The 19479-nt window shown below is 37.7% G+C and overlaps 1 protein-coding gene across 2 annotated transcripts in view; it reads left to right on the forward strand.

Moving 5' to 3' along the window:
* The first annotated feature begins 2478 nt into the window (after positions 1 to 2478).
* Positions 2479 to 19479, forward strand: part of pik3r3b (phosphoinositide-3-kinase, regulatory subunit 3b (gamma)) — a 240886-nt gene continuing 223885 nt past the window's right edge. Inside the window, exons 1-2 of one of the 2 annotated variants that reach the window (XM_036211611.1) lie at positions 2479 to 2922; positions 3062 to 3749. In XM_036211611.1, the coding sequence (XP_036067504.1) occupies positions 3443 to 3749 (307 nt within the window). In that variant the 5' untranslated portion in view covers positions 2479 to 2922; positions 3062 to 3442. Of the gene's footprint in view, positions 3750 to 19479 lie in introns of both variants that reach the window. The other variant, XM_024278243.2, reaches the window with a different exon arrangement.

Raw genomic sequence — 19479 nt, forward strand, 5'->3', positions numbered from 1 at the left:
CTTTCAAATAATAATTTTTTTTGGTGAAAAGTTGTGCTTAAATAATGGTCTGCTATAATGTATTGACTTGATGATACGAAATTGATACAATTATTCAATATAAAAAATAATATAATAAAGTTTAGTAGTAGAATATGAACATCAGTTTTTAAAATATATTGCTGGGTATTAAGTACTAAAATCTGATCTGAGAGAATTTTTGATCCTGTTAATTTTAAATTTGCAAAGCAATCGAAAAAATGAATAAATAAATTTAATAAGAAGTGTGTTTTCTGGGTGCAAATATTACAGCTACACTAACAGGAGGAAACTCAGGAGCAGGGTGGAACACACTGATGGCTGGGATGTAGATTTAATTAATTTTTTTTTTTAAAAGTCAGCGTATTCTCCGCATAGTGTGGGAAAGCCCCCAAATGCAAAAGAAACAGTTCCTTATGGACAAACACTAAAACAAAGGCAGAAGGGGGCGGAGTCAGTCAGGGAGGAGCCACAGCCAACCCGGACAAACCAGAAACCAGGAGCCCAAAACAAGGAACCAAGAAGCCATGACAGCAAATAGATTTTTTTCATATTAATGACTTCCATTTTTTTGAGTAAAACTGACTATATTTTTGTGAGATGATACTGAAGCAGCCAAAAAAAAGGGTTGGATCAAGATGCCTTTCATCTTGAGTCAAGAGAATATGATCAAACATAATGAAGTCACATTAAGACCCACTCTGATAAAATTGTTGGTTTTAGTGTTTTTAACTTGTAGCATTTTTATCATGATGGAGGCCATGTATAAAATAATGTAACATTTAAATTGTGTGAATAAGTATTTTTTTAATCAAGAAATACTGTTCCGCAGCTAATGTTCCACTCCATATTTGATGAATCCTTACAGACAAATAGATACATGTACGTTTTTGTTTTCTTCATCTGGTATCTGGCTCAAAATCGTACAGCTGGATAGCTACAATATTGCTCAGTATTTTTTTATTTTTTTGCCATGCTTATGAGGTGTTATTGAGGGAGAGAACAAGGGGTTGATGGGAAACAAGCAGAGGCTAACTTTCACTCCAACAGTCTTTCCCATAACTCAAGTTAGCTTAATAACTTTCTATTGAGCACAAAAAATATATCTTAAAAAACATCACAGGCTTTTTGATTTTGGATAAAAACAGTATAATCATAATTGGGAAGAGTTTTACAATAAATCCTATCAAAAAATTGTGTGCAACAGTTTGGTTATGTGAACATTTTTTTCAGACAGAACGCAACAGTTTTTATTCATCTTTTCAATTTTTTTACCTAATATTTGCCTTTTTCGAATTTAAATGTAGGAGAGATTAGAACATTATTTTAATATTGTACTTAGCTGAGTCATATATATATACAAAGTCTACCAGCCAAATCTGGACTCTACTAGCCAAAAGATTCTATGAAAGAATCATATATGAATTTCAAAACAAGAAATTATATTTAGTTTGTTTCAGTTAACAATTATTGTCTCATAAAAACTAAAATGTAGTCTCATGTCAGATTTTAGAATATTACAGAAATGTAGACCTAATGTTATTTTGACAAAAGGCACTTCTGATGTCTGAATTTTCTTTAATGAAAACAAAAATATATATATTTACACATAAGATGTATTATGTTACAGTGGTCTGATTTATTTCAGAAACATAAATAAGCCTACAATACTTGAACAGTCTTCTTATTCAGTCATTTTGCTTCAATAACCCAGAATAATATTCATCAGTTGCGTTTTTTTCCTTCAGCATTCACAGACAGAATGGTTTAATACATTTTATACATGCTAAGTGACTGCAGTTTTAAATCAAATACATTAAGGCATGCTAGCAATGGTGGTCACTGTTTTTCCATGATTCAAGGATATTTTTTTAAAACTTGCACTACCTTTTGGATTTTGCTGCATATTTATTTTATATTCTTAAAAACAAACAAAAAAATTGGTAAATTATGGTGTTTCGTCATTTATTTTCACACCAGGAACCTCTCCTGATGTTGGAAGGAAGTTACATTTTTTGATTTTGTTCAGTAGGTTCACAAGTAAATACAAAAAAATGTATTATATATTTTTAAGTTCATTTAAGTAACCCTATTCCTGACTTATATTATAAAGTTGTTTTGATTGGTTTATGTATCAAGTAAAATTGTGTTTTTTATGGTTTTACTTTATAACTCACTTGGATTACTAAGCAAAAACTTTACTTTAGCAGAGATTAAAAAAATACTTGCAACGTATGAGTTTTATTATAAAGGCAGAGTACTTTTACGTTTTGCACATTTTTAAAAATTTGCAGAAATTGTCTTGATTGGTTTATATAGCAAGTTAAAGTCAACATTCAATCCTATGAAACAAAACACTTTTCCTAATGAGAATTACTATTGTGTATATATAAAATCTGTATTTTCAAAAGTCAAGGATGGTTTAGTTCTGTTTGAATCCTCGTGCTCAGCGCGTGTGCTCTCTGCGGATCCCGGCTGAAATTGCGCGCACCTGATGACGCAGCAGTCTGGCGTGGTGCGCTGCTGCGTCATGCCCAGGAATACAGGCTCCGCTTTCCAGTGAACATCTGTACTTTCTTTTTCCTCCAAAGAAATTAAATTTTACTCCTGGAAATGTAGGTTAGAGATGTTTAAGGCAAAGTCCCGCTGGAGGATCACGGACACGCGCGGATCCCACCCTGTCCCATCTCCGCTTCATTTTTAGAGGACACGAGGAGGAGGGCTCTGACATCAGCGCTGCCGCCCTCCCCAAAAATCAGCCAGCACCCAGCAGACTGTCTGTTTGCGGGATCCGCCGCGGCGTGCGCCTCATCCTAACGGGACGCCCGTACCGTCAGCCGCTCTACCCGAGTGGGAGCGGCCGGTTTGCGCACCGAGAAGCCGCCGCGGGACGGAGCTTCAGCGGTGAGTTAGCAGGGGGAAAAAAGAGTCACGTTTATCCTAAATGCACCTCATCAGGTCAGAGCACTGACCCGCATGCGCGTGGACTCCCGCTGCCAAGCGCAAAAACGCTCATTCCGGGACTTTGATGTGAAATATGCAGGTGCAGCTGCAGGAGGAGTGGCGCTCTGCACTGCAGCTGTCAACTCAGGTGTGTGCGCACGTGTGGGTGGAGGGCGATCAGGTGGAACATTAGTCAGGTCAGTCTGGACCCCCAACCCCTCCCTCAGGTCTGTCCACCAGGATACTGCAGGCCTCAGACTGTCCCAGTGGGATTTCAAAGACCCCCATCTGCGTTGCAGGTTCATAACAGGAGGATCACTTGCATATTTTTGGATAAATAAGCTCAAACTTTCAGGTGTTGAATTCCACCTTAGAGACAGATTTTTATCTTTTTGCTGTGTCAGCATCCCCGAGTTTCTTTTTAGTCCACTTCAGCTCAGGGATTTCTCCAAAAGCCACCGTCCTATGAACACCTGTTGCCATGGGATCAGAGACTTTCCAGTACAGAGCCCTCTTTGAGTACAAACGTGAGGGTGCAGATGACATCAGTCTCCAACCAGGTGACCTGCTCACCGTCGCCAAGGCCTCGCTCATGTCTGCTGACCCCCCGGAGGGAGGCGAGCGAAGCCAACCTGGCTGGTTGCGTGGCGTCAACGAGCGGAGCAAGGAGAAGGGATTCTTCCCAAGGACGTTCGTGGAGTTTATTGGAGTGGGAGCAAAGCCGTGGCCCCGGCCTGTGCCGCCAATAGTAGAGGGGCCGCAGTTTCTCGGAGCAGCAGCTTCTTCAGGTCAGTGCCACTCCGGAACATAAAAAAAAAAAAACAACTTTTGGTTGGTTGCGCTCAGCTGAATCAATGCATGATTCTTCTATTTCTTATTACTGACCTGTCATGGTCGACTGGAAGAAGTTATGACTTCGTAGAATCGATGTTAAACCGAATCATGACCTCTGACCCTGAGTCGATTCGTGAGTTAATGGTTTAGGCCAGGCCTTGTGTGAAGAGTCTGTTTTCGACTTCAGACTGCAGTTGGAGAACTCCAACAAGCCCTCAGTCTGAACACTGATATGTTTTCCAAACTATGGTCATTTATCAGCCGGGACAGTGCTGTCTGTGGGTCATTTCAGTGTGGCGTTCATGGTGAAAAATTACAACAATAAACATACTCTAAGTGCTGACTCGGTTAAGGTCATGTCCTGCGATTATTGGACATGCTGATCTTGAAAATCCTGTCAAAGGGGATTCTTTTTTTCTTACCTAACCTTTTTGTCATGTTTCTGTGACACGCTTTCCCTCTTAAAGAACAGTTGTATCGTTTGTCATACATTTTTGGCAACCTATAGAGCTTCTTGACCTATACAGATACCTACACTTCCTGTTTCTGATAGAGGGCAAAAATTCCACCTTGTGATACTGACATAAAGTTATTTTTAAAGGGTTACACATAGAATGCCAAAAAAAATATCAATCAACCTAATCTTCTAAACCGGCTTTGCTCGGGTAGGCTCCAGCAAGCTTGTTAACCCACAAAGGATCAACCCGTTTAGGGTCATGTGCACACGCAAAGAATTCTTAATTGCCTGAATCTGTGATGTAAAGGTATAAATATTTGATTATAAGTTAGGAACTGGATAAGCATAATTCATGTAAAGAAATGGTAAAGTTGAGACAGGGTGGGATTATATAAATTCACTTCCTCCCACTCCATTTCAAGTACTCTATAATTTGTTGCCTAGTTATCCATCTGTTGGAATATCAATTGGAATCAATGCATCTGTGCCTTGATTACGTGAAATAAACCATTTAAAACCAAAACTTCCTATTGCACTGTGTGACACTGACATAAAGTTCCTTTTAAAGAGCTGCAGGAAGAATACAATCGATTTATCCATCCATCCATCCATCCATCTTCTAAAATCTCTACATCCCTTTCAGGGTCAAGAGGGTTGCTGTAGCCTACCCCAGCTGTTGAATAAAGGCGGGGTACACCCGACACAAAAACTTAACCAAAGCAAAGTTCACTATTTATCAAATTATGGGTTCAAACCCCAGCTGGGACCTCTTTCTGTGTGGATTTTGCTTGTTCTCCCCATGGATGTGCGTGACACACCAGCTTCCACCCACAGTCCAAAAACATGCTTTATAGGTTACTTAAAACTGTCTCCAAATGTGAAGCTGAGTGTGGTTGTGTGGCACTGCAACGGACTGGCGACCTGTCCAGGGTGTACTCCGCCTTTATCAAAAAGTAGCTGGGATAGGCTCCAGCAACTTCATGATTTCAAAAGGGTTTAAGCATGTTTAGAAAATGGATGGATGGTTGAAACCAACTCTTCATCCATCTTGTTACACAGATCAGTGCCATCTGATGCTACCCCCTTGAAAGTCCTCATTAAAGGGTTTGTATGGTAGCCCTAAAGTGAACCAAATTACTCAATGAAAAAAACATACAAAAGTTCACCATGACAATTAAAAAAGCAAAATCGATAATTAAAAAACAACAGTGTATTTTAGAAATAAAAAGAAGAGTTCCACCCCCCAAAGCACAAAAAAATCAGAAAACAATTGTATGCATAATTTCCAGAAATCCAAATAAATTATGAAAAAATGAAACAAATTAGAGATGGGAAAAGGTAGGTACTTCAGGACATCACTGACTGGATAATGACGTCTCATTTTTTAAGAAGAGGGAAAGCACCAGGATGTTATTAGTATAAAGTTATTTGAACAATTAGCAGACTTTTGCAGTGACTAGAGGCTTAAAGTATAAATATTGTCTGTTGGAAGACACCGAATGAAAAGGGGAACATACGTATTCATCCATTCATATACGTCCTTAACCTTTTCCAGTTTCTTATTTGTTTTATTTTTTTTAACCTTTCTTTGATTTATTGAAACTACTTTTTGTTTTCAAAAATGTTTCCCTTTTATTTTGATTTTTTTTTCTGGAATTTTATTTAGATTTCTTGAATGTAAGGTGTTTTTATCATTATGATTGGCTTTATAAATTGCGATTATGATCTTTAATATGTTTTTGCTTTGAGTGATTAGTGGATGTGATTTGCACTTTGATTGGTGGGATTAAACCACCAAATGGTTCCCGGGCGTGGCAGTGTCTGTAGCTCACCACTACCCTGGGGGATGGGTCAAATCTAATTTCACACATGCAGGTGTGCGACAGATATGGGACTCTAACTTTTATAGGTTTGTACTTTCAAAGCATTTCTGCTGCAAACTCACTCACACATTGTTGGTATTTCCAGTCAGTTCAGACTCGACTTGTTTTAGTTTTAACACACAGCTTACTATGGTGATTTATGATCTATGAACTGATGAAAGGGGAAATAACTCATATGAAATGATTCACCAAAGACACACATCTCCATCTTTTTCTTGAACTCCTGATACAATTGTCGTAAGCTACCAGGAGCTCATGTTGTCCTTCATGTTTGGACTCCGGCCTCTCGTCTGATCTTCCTCAGTCCTCTGTTCTGGTTCCAGTCGGACCCTGCTGCTGCACCTCCTTGTTTTCAATGCTTCATTTTATTTGCAGCTGGGTTTTTGCTTTGGTCTGACGCTTTGGCTGTTCAAAATGCAAAAAACAGCGAGTGACTGCTCCTCTTAAAATCCTGTTCCAGAGCGTGCAGGCTTTAGTTAGCTCTTTTACGGGGCGGTTAGCTCTGCTTTCCCCATTTTGTGTTTGTGGCTCCAGTTTGGCTAAATAGGTCAGGGTGGTTTCTCCCTCCTCTGTCCTCCGCTGCTCCTCTTGTTTATGGGTCTGGTCAGTCTTGTATGGTTAACATCTCTGTGCTGCTCCGGGTTCTTCCACCAGTAAACATTTTGCTCATTTCTATTTGGATTTATTGGAAATAATTGATTGGCCGGGCCGCAGTCGGAGGGAGGCAGGGGTGTTGGCAGCCTCCTTCACCTCCAACAGCCGGGAGGTCCCTGCTCTGCTTCTGCTGCTGTGTGGAAACAAACTGCTGACTTCAGATTTCTCTAGAAACTCAATGGAGCAAGAACCAAGCCTCAGTGCAGCTCAACAACATTGCTGTGTCAGTAGTTTGGACACATTTCAGCAGACTTTGTGTACAACTAGTTTAGTCTTTACAGATGAGACAAAATGAACAAACAGTTTTTTTTTTATTTAAAATAATCAAACTATATGGACTTTTTGTCCCCATTTTTTAATTCTAGTTATGCCATTTTTAATCCAAATGTAAAAACAAAACAAAACAAAAAAAATGTAGTTTTTAGGACATAGTTTCTGCAGAGCAGCAGGACTTAGTCAGAAATTCAACTCTAAGTTATGGGCTGGACTGTTGGCACTAAACAACTCCGCCCCCTTTCTTTTTGTTGAGAGCTCTTTGCTTACAAACTTTTTCAATTATTTTTTGTCTGCTCCTGATTCACAAAAATTTGAATGAACAAATACTCAGAAATTTAATTTTGGGCATTATTTTCTTTCTATATTTCCTCCATCATCAGAAAAATACCACAGAAACATGCTAAAAACACCAAAAATTCTGTTTTAGGTTGTTTATAAATTCAGATTTATATGTAATTTGGGCCTTTTTAAATTGTGTTTTTTTTTAAATGAATTAAATTAACTCAAAAATATAAGTAAGAAAAAGTTATGTTGAACTAAAATTTGAGAACAACATTTTTTAATCCTGCAATCATTTTACAGAAAAAGATTGCTGAGGTTTCATATATATTATTTCCTAAAAATTGATCTTCACTCTGATAAGGTGGTGATTATTACCCGAATGTGTTAAACAATTTTCCTTTGAAGGCATTCGTTATTTTCTTATGGTCCGAAAACTGATTTCAGTTTGTTTTGAATGGAGAATTTCAAAAATTAAACAAAATTATTAATTAAATTAACATTATTTCAGTTTAACAAGTAATCTTCAAGAATACTGTAGTATATCTTAATTTAAAAAACATGCTTTATATAAAAACTTCTCAAATCAAATGTTTAATATTAAAATTGAATTTTAAAGTTATGAATCAAAATCAAATTTACTGAATATCATATCAGTGACACCCAGCCCTACAGAGCTCTGATACCTCACAGTGTTTGAAGTTGTTTTGCATTTAAATTGAATATAAATGTACTAAATAGATGTCAGACCTGCCAAGTTCAGCTTTGATTTTGAAGTTATCGAGCTTAAGCAGCTGTGTTTCTGCATTGAGATCAGTTTCGTCCCTGCAAGGCCCTGGGCGCTAATTAATCCCCGACATCTGACACTGCAAAAACTGTAAACACGTTCAGATATTTCCCAACCGGATGGCTCGCCCTTCCTGCACACGAGCTGTTTGCTGCATTGGTACATCATCAACTATGACGGTTGGTTAATGAATCCTTTATTTGCTGTGGGCTCTCGTCTGAACACTCCCACACAGTGTGGAGGTAATCAGGCTGGTCCGAGCAGACTTGATTGGATGCAGCACCGTGCTCGTTTCTGATATGTCTTTTATCTGAAGATGAGGTGCTCTTATGTAAATGAAGGAAGCAATTAGGTGTGAACCACAAGAACACATGTGCAACCAGTTCTGCCCAAGGGCTTTGTAATTAGAGAGATGGTCAAGTAGAGGAAATGTTGTGCGATGTCTTCAATTTCATCTCCAAGCGAGAGTTGGAACTGAGACAACCACTAAACCCTTCAGAGGGAAGAGGTCTGCTTCAAAGTGTGACCTGGATCCAGTAAAATGGGAAATCCTTTCAACAAACAATAAGTGCAGCACCTCTGTTTAACAACCAACACAGATAACAAGTAAAAAAAAAGACAAAAAAATTAATGTTATTTATTAAGGCTGTGAAAGTTGACTGAGTTTTTATCAAATTAAAGAGATATTATAAAGAGATATGATTTAGTTTTTGGACAAAAGTGATCTTTTATTTTAATAAAACGTGAGGAGACAGCAGCGCACCTGCTATGGGGGAAACAGACCGTTTTGGGATGGGGGCCGACATAAATTTTCTACAACAACAAGCACTGGCGTTGTCTAAAAATTGTCCTGTTATGAGAGGAGAAACCCCTGGCTGCACTGCGCAGAACGAGGCGTACCTGAACGAGAGGTAGTTGGTTTAGAGTGGACAGACACACCTCCACCTGAGAGCAGATTCTAGCCAGGCCGACCTGAAATCCAGCTGGATAATAAGGAAAACTTACAAGAAAATAAAAGCTGCATAAAAAGATAAATAAATAAAACCAGAATTCCAAGAAAAATGTCAAATGGACAGCAGTGCTCAGGAGAGAAATTCCTATTTTTTGGACTGCCTGGTAGCTGAAGCCACAGAGGCAGACTGAGGTACAGCCATGTGGAGCTGTGAGGTCTGTGATGTTCCTCTATCAACAGAAATACATGCCACTCAAAGGAATCTAGGACTTTCGCCTGGATTTTTTTGTATTTGTATTTTTATTCAAAAACATGCTGATTAGTTTGTTGCCAAATGTTGTCTTGTTGTTTTTATAAAATTACTCGTAAAAGTTTCATTCTATGTTGTAAAAACAGTTGGTTAAGCATTTTGGGGGTTTCCACAGCAAAACGAATCCCTTTTTTCCCGAAGGAATTTTCTGTTTTCCATGATTTTTATGTCTAGTGTGTGAATACAAAACAAGAAAATAAAGTTAGTGTCACATAGGTGCGGTTGTGCAGATTACAATTGTATACCTATAAGCAAGCAGGTACTCCTTTAAATTGAAAATACAGAAAATTCAAAAGTAGACAAAAACTGAGTTTTAGGAACTAGGTTCCAAAGGGTTAAAAATAATTGTTCTAAATGTACAATTTTGCATGTGATTTCATATTGTGATTATTTGCAGATAGCAAGTGGTTGGCAAATACTATAACTAAAAATAAAAAAAATAAATAAATATTATTAAATTTTCTCCAGGTTTGCGATTAATTAGTTACATATCAGTATTGTCAAAAATGACACATGAATTAAACTCAAAGTATAAATAGGAATTGAAATTGAAACTTGACTTGATGCTGTTTAAGGACATTATATTTGGGGAAACTATCCATCCCAGCGACCGACCCAGTCATGATTACACCGGATACCCCTGATCAAAGCAAGCAGACAGACGCTGGAGGTCCCAGGGAGATTCATTTCAACAGTGATAGATAGAAAATCAAGAAATCGACTTTAAAAAAATTATACAAATGTATTTGCATTTCATTGAGGGAAATAAGTATTTGAACCCTCTTTCCAGAAAGACTTGGTCATTTGTGGCTAATCAGGTGTCTTCAAATCAAGTGTCCCCTTGATTAGGAGAGTCTAACTGGTGAACCAGAACTCTTAATCAAATACTTATTTCCCTCAACGAAATGCAAGTAAATTGATATGAAATATTTCAAGTCGATATTTTGATTTTCTGTCTCTCACTGTTATATGAACCAGGCAGTTTGTTGGAGGGGATAAAGAAGCACTAGTGTTTGAGACCCACGGAGTGCTTGGCTGTGTCACGACGGTCTGTTAACTGAGGTGTGCCGGATCAGCTCTGTGTACTCATCCGTGCTGTGGATCAATGATCGCAGCAATGAGCTAACAGTCTAACAGGCCTAAATAGCCTGATTTATAGATTTATATTTAGGTTGACTTTGGCTTTCTTGAGTTCCAGGCGAGAGCTCCTTCCATCCATCTTTTCATTATTTAAAAAAAAAAAAAAGTTTTACTACTAAGCCTTTTTTTTATCTCATATCCTTTTAAACTATTGTCTTTATTGTAGGATTTTATTAATTGATCTATTTAAATCAGGCCAATGAAACTGATATTTTCTATTTTAAGTATTTAAAGCTTTGATGGTTGAGTAGAACAAGAAAATTGATACCTGGTGGCCAGAACAAGTCAGCATTTTCTCTGATCCATACAATAATTTTCCCCCCTTTTTTTCTATTTGGATTATTTAAAACATTTGTAATAATCAGATACAATTTATGTGTTTTATATTATATTACAGACACCTTAACCCCCCAAAATATATATTTTTTACACTTACAGAGCAATGACTGTGAAGCATTTGAAAGCCCAGATGAACCATTTGTCGGACAGGCTGCTCGATGTTATCTACATTCTATGTCTATTCTGTCTGTTTCAAATTGGACATGCTTCCATTAAATAATGCTGCAAAAGTTCCATCTTTTCTCTAATACACCAATATTTTCAATGTTTTGAGCCAATCAGGTTATTTCCTGTGCCGTATTTCCATTTTGATTTGATAAATTGGGGTGTGTGGGAATGTGTCGCACAACAGAATATTGTTCATTTTGACCAAACCAGGCTGCTGCACGTGAAACCGAATGACTTCTTAAGGCATGAGAATAACTTGAGTCTTTTTAAAGCCGCAATGGTTACATTCGTATTCACAGCTTGATGCTGCAGTCAATTCATCTGGTTTGCGGTTGCGTTCCTGCCTTTGCTTCACACATTTGTTCTTGTGTTTACCTTGTTTGCTGATGTTGTGTGTATCTGTCATGTGTTGTATGAATAGTGTGTGCCACTCATGTGGAAAACAGAGCTGTGGTTTTGGCAGAACATCCGTTGACCCCTTTGCTTTTCTCATCTTTGAATCGTTTTTCTGCAGGAATTTTCATTTGTTGTCGGACCGATTTGTTGAGAAACCTTTTCTATTTACAAGTCTCAATTGTCTGCAGCAGTTTGCCTGTGACCAAGACTCTAAGATTCAACAAAACTCTTTGTTTGTTTGCCTTAATTCCTTATTGGTTTGGTTGGTCTTTTTCATATCAGTTTTACTGAGAATCTATGAAGAATGAAGGTTCAAGAAGCATAAGAAGATGTAACAGGAATGCTTGAAGATTAAAAATAAGTTTTGAATACAGCAACAGTATATATATACAAGTGCAACAATTAGAACATCAACAAAAATGATGTAACTTCAGTAACTCAATTTAAAATGGGAAAACATTTATTGTGTACTGTCTTTAATTTTCTGTGTGAAGTTTGAATGTTCTCCTTGTGCATGCATGGATTTTTCTCCAAGCACTCCAGTTTCCTCCCACAATCCAAAAGCATGTTTCATGGGTTAATTGATGACTGTAGTTTGCTCCTATATGTCCATGTATGTGTATGTGTGACCTTGTAACAGACTGGCGAATAGTTCAGGTTATCCCAACAGTAGCTGGGACAGGCTCCCGCAACCCTGGGACCCCAAATGGGATTCAGAGGGGTTCTGAAATTGGATGGAAAGACATTCTTTACAGACTAAATAGTTATTTTCTTTAGCCCAGTAGTCCCTAGTAGTCCGGACCACGGACCGGTTTAATGTCAGACAAAATCTCCAAGGGCCAGCCTGTACAAGACTGAAGTGTGCGTCTGATTATTATTATTATTCCAGTTTCCTTTGACTTTTGAGGGTAAATTTCATCTTCATCCTCTGTAAAATATCCACAACTTGTTTAAACTTTATTTGTACTGCAGAATTTACGTAAGACCAAAAATATAACAAATGCTAACACTTTGTTTTTTACCTTTTGGCATTTTAACTTACTGAAGAGGCTTCTTAATGTGTCCAGTTTCCACCAGGACTGCAGAGGGGATATTAAAAATAAATATCTATATATTTGGAGTAAAACACTTTAATGAGTTGCAGAGCTGCATTTGCATTAAAGAGTTCAGTGCAGAACTGTTCAGTTTCCTCAAAAACAAGCAGAGCAGCTGGAATACAAATGAGAAAAGCTGTTGGCAGGAAGCAACAATGCAGGTTAAAGACAAACAAAAACAAAGTAGACACAGTTGGAAGATTTATAAAAGAAGAAGTGATCTTAAAAGCAAAAAAATGCAGGAACAGCTGGAATGTTGATTTGTATGGAGCCCTGGACATGACAGAAAAAAATCTTAGTGTTCTATGGGCTCAAATTAGCATATGGGGGCACAATTTGGTACTCTGTGGCATTTTGTGGGCACACATTGGCATTTATTGTGCATTAACAGGCCTTAAGAATGATGCATGTCAGAATTGTGGACAAAAAATAGATTTTTCTGTGCACAAATTGGCCTTTTGTTGCCACACATTAGTATTATGCGTGTACAAATAAGTGCAAAATAGTATTTAGGAATTTGTAATTACGCCTACAAACCTGTGGTCACAAAACACAACTTTGTCAGTGCAAAAAACTGATTTGTTAAAAGAAATAAATGCAAACTTGTGCACACACAATCCTAATTTATATCCATTATATGCTAGTAAAATGCTCATTTGTAGCCGGTAAATGCAAGTTTTTGCTCACTTGTCAATTTGTGTGCACAAAATAATAATTTATGGCCAAAAAAATATTTTGTGTGAACAAAATACTTATTTGTGTAAACAAAATGAAAACTTTTTCTCCAAAAAATGCTTATTTGTGCCCATATAATACAAATTTGTGCAAATAAAATGCTAATTTTTGGCAACAAAATTCTAACTTGTGGACACAAATTATTAATTTGAGGGAAGTATTTATTTTTGTATTTTTTTTATGTCATGTCCAGGGCTCCGTAGATTTGCAGTCAGAGCACACAGATGCATTTGGAGTGAGGAGCTTCGATCAGAACCCAAAGCTGTAACAAGAATGCAAAGCAGGGGAAATGATGAAGCTCTTCTTCTGGTAATGCAGAGTGACAGAATAGATGCAGAATTGCTCTAATGACTGCAGAGCGGAGGTAAAGGAGCAGAGCTTCAAGCCGGTTTGAGTTTGTTTTTTTTCTCCTAATGAACCTCTCTACTGCTGATGCATTGATGGACCAGCAATGAACCAAGAATAAAACCTTTTTAGAAAAAATATCCCTTTTTAACAGTTTTTTAAAACAATTTTAACATTTTAATGACCTAAGTTTGAGTTTTTTTATTCATTCAAAGTATTTACTTAAACTTACACACATACACAAAGTGTCCAATCTTTCTGATTTCATTCAAAAGTACACTGTTGTTGTGACATGGAGTTTTGTTCTTTCAGGCTTAAAACGTCATGTAGAATTTCTAAAAAAAAAAAAATAACATCAGCTGCTGTTCAAAAGAAAACCCTTATATATCCTGAAGATCTCATTTAAAAAAAATTCACAGAGTATCAGAGTTTGGGGAGTTTTCTGCAGCTGCGTACTAATCTTTGTCCTCAGAAGGCTCGTTCTTGGTTAGACGCTTTGATTTATCGTCTCTGTTTTCAAAGTCAATTACGGACGTCCGCACAGCCCCTGTGTTAAATAGATCAATAGGGTGAACGAGACAAGTCGTTCAATTAAAAAAGAAGGTGATGCAAATCAAATAAAACTGCTTAGAAAAAAAGGGAGTAGAGAAGGATGCTGGGAGACCGAGGGGGATTTGCAGTTCGATTCCTACAAAGCAAAGTGTGCGGGCTCACTGGTTCTGTTTGCAGCCCTTTTGGGTCCTGGAGCTGCAGGGGGGCTCTGTGAGGCAGACCAACGAGCACAACTGTTGTCAATAAAGGTTTTCTTTTACTGGCTGCCTAATTGGCCTTGGTATAGCCACACTGAGCCCCGGAGCATCTGCTCCTCCACCAAGAACGACTCACTCGTCAGCAAGCAGGGAATGAGTGCACAAAACATCCCTGGAAAGACATAGATGTAAACGATAAGTTAGTCATTGCAGCAGTGAGAAAACACTGACAAGGATAATAGGACTGGAGTTTCTGTTATAAGACAAAACAGATATGTTAGTACCTGCAACAACAAGAATACGGGATGAAGATAGACAAACTCTAAATCACTAACACCAGGCAGAACTCCAGGTGGTGCATGCTGTGCAAAGACGTCCCAGAGGCAGTTGAGCACACAACAGCAGGGTGTAAGGTACTACCAGACGAGGCATATATGGGACAATATAACCAAGTGGCTGTCATATTGTACAAAAACACCTGTGCCAGGTATGGGCTGAAAGTCCAGAGGTCAAGATATGCCTCCAAAGATAGTTTAGGAGGATCAAGCTAAGATCCTGTGGGACTTCCAGGTACACGCTTACAAAATCCTAATGGCTTAAAGGCTAGATTCTGCTAATTCTGCCGGAAAAGAAGGTGAAGAAGGCTGTAGTGATAGATGGAGCAATCCTGAGTGAGAGCACTATCAAGGAACATGAGAAGATCAAAGACCTGTTACAGCTAGCAGCAGAAAAGATACCCAGGTGCAGGGGAGATCCATGTTTACATTTAGACAAGGTTATCCAGATTACATGAAACGGAATCATCAGAGAAAGCTCCAGAAGAAATCTAGAAGGCGGAGGGCTCACAAAGTGAGCTGACATTGACAACCTCAAACCTGCTCCTTAAATACAGAACCAATTACTCAAAGTGCAGGTAGCCGGGACTGCTCCAGAGAGAACTTGGGAATCTGAGAGAGCCATAGCCATCTTCACTGAAATTAACCAAAACACCAAAGTAAGAAGCAAGACTCTAACCTGCACAGACATATCCAGAGATGAGAGAAGAGCTGGAAAACGTACATGCTGAAGGCAACAGCAGTCTCTGTGTTAAATAGAACACTTGGTACTGTGACCCCTAAACTGGGAGAATGGCTCCATCAGAGAGCAGATCTCTGTCCCGAAGAGTTTGGTCCTCGGAACCCCTTAAGCTTTAGTCACATCTACCCTTACAAGTGATACAGGCTGTCTGTGGGTGCAAAATGGACAAAGTACGAGTTGAAGACACCGTACGGCAGCATCACCCATACATTATAAGTGTCTCCAACTTACAATTTCATTTCAAATATTTCACAATAGTACAAAAATTGTATGTTCCCTTTTCTTGACTTCACTTCGGGTGGCTGCATGAGCCTCAAGAGAACTGCAAGACACACCTCCCCTTAACTGTTTAATGCCGGAGATATTCCCCGGGGAATCTAAACAAAACACACTTTTTGACATACCGATACTCTTCAATCATTCATTAATCAATGTGAATCAGGTGATTCTGACCTAGAGAAAAGTATATTTTCATTCATTTCATTTTTATTCCCTATATTGTTCTGACTATGGAAGAAACGGTACATTTAGATGTTGCTTTTTTAATGTAAACTGGAAGTAAATATTTTTAAGTAGCTACAAAGAAACTGCTTAAGGCGTTCAAAGGGCTAGCAGCAGCACTGCCTGCAACAGTCTGTAGTGATGAGGGAGTCGAGCTTGGTGGCTCAAAAAAGGACCAAGCTTGATCGCACGAGACGGCGGCACATATTTGACAGGTGGGAAAAGTCTCTCCTGGAAGCTGGTTTTTGGAGCGCCGATGCATGCCGAACAGAGACCGGGCAATTTAGGTAGCCTTAGGAAGCTGTGTGGAATCAGTTCCAGATTATCTGGATGTGGTCTTTGGGTAGATTATTAAAATGTTTTATCCATGAGTCAAATTTTTTACTAAAGTGTAATTTATTTTTTTGTTTCAATGTACAAACAATGTAATAAATCAGTTTGTGCTTCTTTTTTTAAAGCAGAATCATTTAAATTTTATGAGTTCAAAAATAAAGAACAGAGTTTGTGATTCTTAAATGCATTATTTTTATATTTCCCAGTAAACGGTAAAACATTGATTATTTAGAAAGAAAAGAGCTGAGTCTGTTTTTAGCTGCTTTTACTTTTGAACAGTCCTGCTTCTCTTTGAGTTCAGCTGCTCTCAACTAAGGTTCAAAAGAAGGATGAACACATTTTCTCTGATCTGGAGAGGTCGCCCCCTCATTTCGGCTCCCTCCCTCATTCTACAATTACACAGCCTGTTTATTTAAACCTATAAAACCGCACAGGCTTTTATGACCTCCCCGCTGCATTTTAATGCCATCTGAAGTGTTGCGATAAACTCCGGCGCGAGTCATTTGACCGCTTCCGACTCGGTAATCGGAGGTGCTGTAAAAATAATTTAAGTCCCACGTTTTTTTTTCTTTTTTTATCCTGCAAGTCAGTGATGCATTTCAGCGCTTGATGCATTGCATTAATGCAGCTTCAGGTTACAGCAGCGCTGCTTTTAACGAGCGCTTTATAATGGCCATTACAACACATTTTTCACATGATGTCTCAATAAAAAGATAATGGAAAGATGGTTTATCCCTTTAAGTCCTCGTGCTTTCACCGAAATGTTTCTTTCGGCTGCTGTAATTGATTATCAGTCACTTTTAATGTTCCTGCTGGAAGCACGCTTGAGTCACAAATGCATCAGAAAAACAGCCCAACTGAGGGATTTGATCATTTCAGCAAACTGCACCGTCGGTCCCGGTTCACTCCATCACCGATTCTCCAAGAGGAAATATCCGCAAACACTTGAAGCAATTGAACCATTTCAATTGGAACGTTTTGATAGAATGTTTACGTGTTCGGATTTTTTGTTACTGCAACGTTTTTGGAACAGGGAAGCAAAAACCTGAAATAAAAATAAAATAGTTTTCCATCTAAAAGAACAAAAAGCATCAGTTTCATCAACAAATTAAAGAAAATAGAAAACAAAATGTATTTCCCTTTGTTACAAGTGGGAAAAAAATCTTCCAATGGAAGTAGTAGAATTTGTCCAAAGATGTTTTTTATAAAAAGAGAAGATGTTCTTTTAAGACTAAATTAAACCTTGAAATGAGCCACAAACACTAATATTTAAGTATATTGCTCTGGTAATAGAAAATATGTCTTGAATTAAGTATGTGTTGCACAAAGAAAGTTTCAAATATCTGTAAATAATGTGCCTTAAAGTTTGATGTTCCTTATGTATGACAGGATTTTGAAAATAGACCATTCATTGACGATGTGCTTCATGATGTGATGCGCGTAATAGTTCAGAAAATATGGTAAATAAATCTTCTAGGTAAAGTGTTGATGAAAGCTCATGTTTTCAAAGTAAAACTAATAAGTGTTTATCAATGAAAAAAATTAGACTGAAGTTCATATTACTTAAATAAGTTCAGGAAAAACTATTTTGTTATAAATATAGTTGACAACTTGAATAAAATATCAAAATAATACATCTGTCAATTTTCTTAATCCACTATATCCCCTTATAATTACTATGAAATTGAAAATATTATGTAAATTATGTGACATCATATGAGCAGAATCACAGTATTTTCATGTAAAGTGGGGAGATTTTGGGGCTTTTTACTAAAGATGAAAACCGTCAGTTTTTAAAACGTGTGTTGGAAACACTGTTGTCAGCTTAGATTATAAAATTGTGGTTTATAGTTTCATTTTTATTTAGGTATTGCTGTACCCTAGTTTACTATCTTCTTGTCATCTATTTAATGAAATTATATATTTGTGCACTATTATATTACACAGATCTTTGTGTTTTATCTTTTATAAAATAAACGACAGAGATTAAAAAATACTTTAACTTTCATACATCTAGTAAAAAGGCGTAGTTTTTCAGAGTTAACATTTAAAAAAACAAGTATTGTGGTTTGATCTGTGAATCGCTGATCTTGATTTGTGAATCGAATCATCAATAATACACAACTTTAAAAAAAATACATGATGAGATTTTGTGTTTTTGCACTAAAGCACTTTTATCCTTCTTCTCAATTACTGATAGGTTCACATAAAGCTCTAACATTTACGCTCCAGTGGGAAAGTGGCTATGAACCGAATGCTCCAGAGGCATTTGAGGGTACAGCGTCTCCCCCAAGGACACCTTAAACTTGTGACTGTGGGAGCTGAAAATCGAACCAGGATTTACGGCTGGACGATGACGCAAGAATGTTGCACGGACCAAAGAATCACCTTTTAAATGTCATTGTAGTAGTGACAATGACAAAAAAGAACCATCTAGTAACCTGAAGAACAGCTGCCCATACTGGGAAGAAAAGGTGTGATTTATGTATTTTTCAAACCAATCCTGAGCTTAGGTTCCTGAAAACGGAAACAACGGAGCATTTAGAGCTTTGGTCATAAACTTAGATCAAAGGCAGTGGGTTCCCAACCTTTTCTTGGACCTATGACTGGTTTAATATTTTTATCTCAGACCAGATTTTTATCCACCTGAAGTTCAGGTGCAATATTTTTTCTTCCTGTTTCCTTTAACGTTTGAGGGGAAATGTAGCTGTCATTCTCTGTAATAATATCTCCAGGCAGTTTAAACTTTCTTCTTTTTGCCGTTTTTATGGTTTCATTCCTATTTTTACTCTTCTTCCCAAGAGCCCCCTCATGTGTGGGCTGATTTCATTCATTCAGGAAAACTTTTCAACCACTTGCCCAAGTCCAATCCTGTCATCCAACATGTTTAAAAAAAAAAAAAAAACCAGGAAGAAACTCTGCTTTAAGGCTGTAACAGACACACCACCCACTCACACAAAGAAATATTGAAACCCCAAGCAATAGTTACAAAGGGAAACTCAGAGAAAAAAAAACACCCACATGTTTTAGTGCTTCTTTACACGTCATAACTTCAAGCTAGCAAACCACACATCTTATTTGGAAGACAGAAGTCTTCTTGTGGGAAAAAAACTCAGCATGTTACAGGCAAAACAGCAGCAAAGACTTCATTAATTATGTAAAACCTCCTAACACACCACTGTATGTACAAACGCAGCAACCAACGCTCC

Source organism: Oryzias melastigma, linkage group LG4 (genome assembly GCF_002922805.2).
Source record: "Oryzias melastigma strain HK-1 linkage group LG4, ASM292280v2, whole genome shotgun sequence".
Classification (NCBI taxonomy): domain Eukaryota; kingdom Metazoa; phylum Chordata; class Actinopteri; order Beloniformes; family Adrianichthyidae; genus Oryzias; species Oryzias melastigma.